This window comes from Triticum dicoccoides, chromosome 3A, assembly GCF_002162155.2.
Source record: "Triticum dicoccoides isolate Atlit2015 ecotype Zavitan chromosome 3A, WEW_v2.0, whole genome shotgun sequence".
Classification (NCBI taxonomy): Eukaryota; Viridiplantae; Streptophyta; class Magnoliopsida; order Poales; family Poaceae; genus Triticum; species Triticum dicoccoides.
Window position 1 is genome coordinate 354,339,719 of NC_041384.1, and position 6,131 is coordinate 354,345,849.

Here is a 6,131-nt window from a genome sequence, read left to right on the forward strand (position 1 = left end):
GGTATGTACGTTCGTGCTTGTACCTTTGAGAGACAGATACAGGAGGATGCATTGGGTGACTACAACAACTACTATTCCAGTTCATGCTCACCACCGCCGGTTGGTTCCTCCACCGTTGCACCTAATAGAGCAGCCCCACCTCAGATTGTGAGCGCGACATCATCTCAAGAGTATGGTACATTGTCAACGTCCGTACCTACATCAGCTACGTCTTTGCGACAAGGTAACAATACAGGTATTGATGATATAACTTCGCATGAGAATGATGCATGCCTAGTTAACTTGAATGCATCATGTGTTGAGTTACTTGTGCACACCACCTATTTTAGAGAATCTTGTTACTGTCATGAATGCGTCATGTGATCAAATAACTAAAATACCAACAATTTTGAGTGCACCCATTGAATTAACCTTTGATGCAAAAGAATCAATGTTTAATCATTTTGATATGACCTCTAATCTTGGTGATGATTCTATGTCCAATGACTTATTGCATGTTTGCTTATTTAAGCATGTTGTAGCATGTAAATTTGATGCAATTAAGGTTTATTCACCAATGTTGGGATGGTTTAATGATGAACATTGTCAATCTTTTGAAATGAATAAGAGCTTCACTTATATGTGCAAACTGAGTTGCAATATTTTCATGCCTTCTACTTCTTGTGATAACTTTTTGGCTTTAGATTTTATGAACTATGAAAGTTACTCATGTATACATGTGTCATATGTGCAAAAATCAAGGGAAGTAAAAATGGATGACATATATATATACAACATGTACACCTTATCTCTTTTGTTAGTCACATTTCAGATTAAGCAATGCCGAGGACGGCTTTGTTTTCAAGAAGGGGAGGATGATGAGTCAGCCTGGACGTGGCGAGCGGGCTTTCGGCCCGGCTCGCGGCTCGCTATGGACCGGACCGTACGGTCTTGGCCCGCTCAAGAATATGGTCGGTCCGGTTATGAAATATCAGCCCGTAAAAGTGTCGGTCCGGTCCGGTTTTAGCTCGGTCCAACTCGGTTAACCGAAACAACGCAACTCAAAAACAACCCAGCACACGATTCTGCGATGTGCGTAATCAGCGTTCTTTTGTTTTCTTTCCTTTTTATTCTGTCCGATCCACACATCTCGGAGATCATGACGGGTCGTTACGCTACACCTCCCCATGATCTGCCATCTAACTGAAGATCGATCAGAGGCAGACTAAACTTTTGTACGTGGGCATAGCCGTGATAGGCCCTGTTTATTTGCAACATGCAAATTGTAAAGAGGATCAACATGGCACATGCAACAACCCTGCAGTGCAGACTCCTTTCGGCTCAACAGAGTTAACGTGACAGAAATCAGAATTAACGTGTCAAAAAAACAGGAAGCAACGAGGCAACACCATTAATTACATAACACTACCTCGTGAGTAACATAGCTTCCATGGGATTCATCCGCTCAGGGGCCTCCCAGATGAAAAAACTCCAGCTACACATGGTAGGAAGGAAGAACTAGGGCACCAGCCTGAACGCACTGACGGTGACGCCGCCGCTGCTACTCGAGGCGTCCCTGCGCTTCTTCTCAACGAGCTCAGAGAAGGCCATGTCGAGCGTGGCGATGAGGCCCGCGGCTGCTTCCCCTCTCCTTCCTCTCCTTCCCATACCCTATAGACTCTCATCGCCGTGCGCTGCCGCTCGCCGTCGCCGTCCGCCGCTGCTCGCCGTCGCCGTACACCAACATGGGCGGTCCACTCAGTCCGGCACGAGCTTTACCACTGCCGGTCCGGTCCAGGAAAAGAGGACCGAGGAGTTGCTCGGTCCGGTCCGGTCCGCCGCCTGCCGATCCAAACAGCGGCTCGGTCAGGGACCGGACCGGCCCGGACCGTGTCCACCCTGAATGATGAGAACATGACTACCTTGGATACGACAAAAAATATTGCATACATGCATATTTGTTAGGTGATTTCTAGTGCAAACTATTCAATAATCTATTTATGTTATTCAGAACAAAAATACTTCAGACTCTTTTGTGTTTTGTCTAATTGCAGGTGTATGGGACATTTGTACAATCCACATATGAAGATAAGGGAAAAGGAGAACTTTAGGTTCTGTTCAAAAAGTCCTCTCACGTCACTTTTGGGCCAAGAGAAGATAGAGTCCAAGCCTCTCACATTCTGGATTCAGATTCGGACTGTACAAACATGCCTGACTCAAAACGTCAACAACTTTTTCATACGGACTCCGAATTGGGTGATTCTTTTTTTCATGGAAAGTAGATTTCGTGCTCTTTCCAACCCATTTGGAATCACCTTCAAATTAGTCTGGAGCATTGAGATATCGACGAAACAATCTGATGCTGCAGCAGAATCTGAGTCAAACAACAAGTCCAAAGGTGTTGCACCACCTCCACTTGGGCCCATGAGCCTTGTACGACCTAGGGTTAGTTTTAGGATTCCTTGGGACATCCTTCCACCTCCTTGGCCGCCACCCCTTGCTCCTACATAAGTAGATCCATCTAGTAGCTTTTTTCTTGAGATTTGTTTAGTTAAAAGTTAGCCATTGCAACTTCGTGTACTTCGTTTGTGTCCAACGACCAGACCAAGACCGCTTTCGGATCCCCACCTTTATCAATACTTCATCTATATTCGCAATATTCAGATTGCATTATCATATTCTTGCTTGTTCTTCGATTGCGTGCAGGAATAGACCTTCGTGGTCAGGCTGATCATGCTTCCAGCATCGTCAGTAACCTCGGGAGGTTGGTTTAGCAATTGCTAAGGCGCAACGTCGTGCACGTTTGTAGTCGGATCGTCAAAGTCGTCTTCACCAAATCGATAGTTATCATCTCATCGAAAGATCGGGACACCCTCGCCTCTATCAAGTCGTGGACATGGATGGATGAAGGTAACTATCCACATGTCAAAGTCATGAATTGGTTTCGAGGTTTTATGGGTTTTAGCTCTAGCCTACTCCAATTTGTTTGAGGCTATAAAGGTTGTGTTGTTGTTTCCTTATATGGCATGAAATCTGTATCGGGTTTTTTCCGGAGAAACTTTCGTTCTATTCATCTTCAATCATGGCAATACGAACAACAGAAATATTAAAAACTGCATTTAGATCCGTAGATCACCTAGCGATGACTACATACCCCGAAGTGGGCCGAAAGCGCGCCACTGTCATCGTCCCTACCTCGATGGAGTCGGGAAAAAATTGTTGTAGTAGATAGTCGGGAAGTCGTCATGCTAAGGCTCGTAAGACCAGCGCACCAGAACAACAACCGTTAATGATAAAGAGTAGCATAGATCAGAAGGATCCAACCTGAAGACACACACATATGTAGACGAACTACAACCCGATCCGAACAAATCCATCAAAGACATATTCGTCGAAGACACCTCCACACATCCACCGATGATGCTAGACGCACCACCGAGACAGGGGCTAGGCAGGGAGAAACTTATTCCATCTTCAGGGAGCCGCCATCGTCTCACCTTGCTGAGCAAAACACAAACCCTAACAAAATTCAAAGAAATGTCTAAAAACGAAACCCTCCCGCTGGCAAGGGCCGGGTTCCACCACGTCGCCATCACTGGAGAGAGGCAAACTGGTGGCGGCACCGGCGGAAGGAAGGGGAACCCTAAAATTTTTTTGGAGAAGAGGCGAGATTTATTTGCTCATGGATAATTCTTAATCTATACCTAATAATAAAAGGGTTATTGCTTCTTGCGGTACGTCATGGAAATTACCCTCAAAGTTGCAAAATATTGCCCACTGATGCCACCTGCAAGTGATAAAAAACATTTCACACACAGAAAACCCCTGCTTGGGTCGGCTCATGCAGTAGGGACCTCCTATACTGCGCTCTGTATGCTGGGAGAGGATGCAGAGCGTCCGTTTAGGTCGGCCATGTCCGGGCGGCCTGTTTTTTTTTCTTCTGTTTTTTCTACTTTAAATAATTTCAGACTCCAAAAAAGTTCTGAAAATAAAAAAAAAGAGAATTTTAAAATGAGATGTTTGTGGATTAAAAATGTTTGTGATTTTATAAAAAATGTTCGTGATTTTATAAAAAATGTTCAAAATTTTGAAAAAAGGTTCAGGATTTTTCCAAAAGTTTGTGTATTAAAAAATGTTAATGAACTTGAACAAAATTTCGCCAATTCAAAAAATGTTCATGAATGAAAAAATATCCTAAAAATTCGAAAACTGGTCGTGACTTACAAAATAGTTTATTCATTCATAAATTGTTCGTTGATTCAAAAATGATCATGCATTTTAAAAAATGTCCGTTAAATCAAAAAAATGTTCGTGAATTTTAAAAATTATTCCACCATTTTTCATAGCAATGTTCGTCCATTCTAGAAATGTTCGCCGATTCAAGAAAATTGTTTAAAAAATGTTCATAAGTTTTTAAAAATGTTTGCAAATGTATAAAATGTTCATGAATTCAAAAAATGTTATTGATTTTAGAAAATGTTTGAAAATTTGTAAAAGTTTTCATGAATTTAAAAAATATTCATGATTTCAAATGTGTTCATGAGTTTAAAAAATTGTTCATGATTTCATGAAATTGAGAGTGATAGTGTATCTCAATGATGCAGCAAAATGCAATCATGGTCATTGAAGATTTTTTTTCTCCCGTTGCAACGGACAGGCCTTTTGCTAGTTTGTATCATATATGAACAGCCTTTTGCTAGTTTGTATCATATATGAACAATTCCTCATAGTAAGCGGAACGTATATGGTGTTGTTACATAATCTAGTGTAGAATGAAGACATAATGTAAGGATAAGCTGATTTGCATCAAACCCCGACTCAAGTCATATCGTGTAATGCATAACACCAATAGCGTTCACGTCAAGAAACTATTTATCTCAAGCATGTATCTGAAAGAATTACCGGTGTAAACTTGGATTGAAGTATCACGTTGACAATATTCACGTACAGAACGGAAGTTATAACATTCTCTGCAAAGCATACATGTTCACCGGACGAAAAACACGATAAATTACACGACGAAGTACATTACACAGATGCAGTTCCATGCTCAACGCCTCAAATTTGATCAGTGAGAGAGACCCACTGCTACCTCGGCTTTTAGATATTTATGCAGCTACGTCGTCAGTCGCCACGAGGCAATTGAATGATGGGGAAAACACACAAAGATAGTGAGCTCTATGATATATGTCAACACATCGGGCTTTCCCTAAAATAGATTTTGCGCAGCATGATGTTCCCTTTTACAGTGTCCAAGCCTAAGCTGACGATTTCCCCGTCTGTTCTGCTAAAAAATGCTCGAGCATGTCCTCCTCGTCATCTGCACCCACATTAGGACGGCACGTTTTAAGGTACATGTCACTATCTAATATCCACAAAAAGTGCTAGTAGCATATTTACCTTCAAAATCGTCATCGAATTCGATATCCTCCTCCTCCTCTTCCTCATCTTCTTCAGCAACTGTACCTGCTCCTTTCTGAAAAGACAACTTATGTAATGAGAGAGTTACAAAAAACATCGATAAATACAGAAATAGAAACAGGTGGCAGTAGTTAGGCATGTCCGCAAGTATGCTGCACAGAGTCAAGGGAAAACATCTTATATAGGATGATGAACTCTACCGTTATATGCCTTCCACTTTCAAAATAGTGTCTTCCAGAGAGTTTCTTTTCCTTTGGGGCAGTAAGAGCTGACTCTGGCATTAGCCTGCACATAATGGAAACTCAGAAGACTATCCATTTGGGCACTTCAATTAAGCAACAAATGCTATGAAAAACATGTCACGTGTGAGGAAGATTCATTTTCCATGACATAATCAAGGGCAAAGTCAGTTATACTATATAACAAAAATAGAATAAATAACTGGATGCTTACTTAGCACGCTGCAGCGCCAATTCAGCTTCAAAACGTTCCCTCCAGGCCATAAAGCTCTCTACAGTAACAGCTTCACCATGGGGTATAATGACCTAATACGCAAGTAAATCTTTCATGCATTAAGTATATGCATTGAAATTGTATATGCTACGGTGAATGGAACAGTAAGTTTCTACAGTCGATAATTCAATAGTATAACACATGTAATAGTCACATTTGCTGGAGTAACCATGTAAGTGGCTCAGTGGGACAAGCAGAAGAAACACTTCAAAACATGC

At 41.8% G+C, this 6,131-nt stretch overlaps 1 protein-coding gene across 2 annotated transcripts in view; it reads right to left on the reverse strand.

Annotated features, from left to right (window-relative positions):
- Positions 1 to 4,865: 4,865 nt before the first annotated feature.
- Positions 4,866 to 6,131, reverse strand: part of LOC119268183 (RWD domain-containing protein 1-like) — a 5,263-nt gene continuing 3,997 nt past the window's right edge. For both annotated transcript variants that reach the window (XM_037549755.1, XM_037549756.1), the window contains 4 exons: positions 5,854 to 5,945; positions 5,601 to 5,685; positions 5,380 to 5,455; positions 4,866 to 5,299 (listed from right to left, as the gene is read on the reverse strand). In XM_037549755.1, coding sequence (XP_037405652.1) covers positions 5,238 to 5,299; positions 5,380 to 5,455; positions 5,601 to 5,685; positions 5,854 to 5,945 — 315 coding nt within the window. In that variant the 3' untranslated portion in view covers positions 4,866 to 5,237. The remainder of the gene's footprint in view (positions 5,300 to 5,379; positions 5,456 to 5,600; positions 5,686 to 5,853; positions 5,946 to 6,131) is intronic.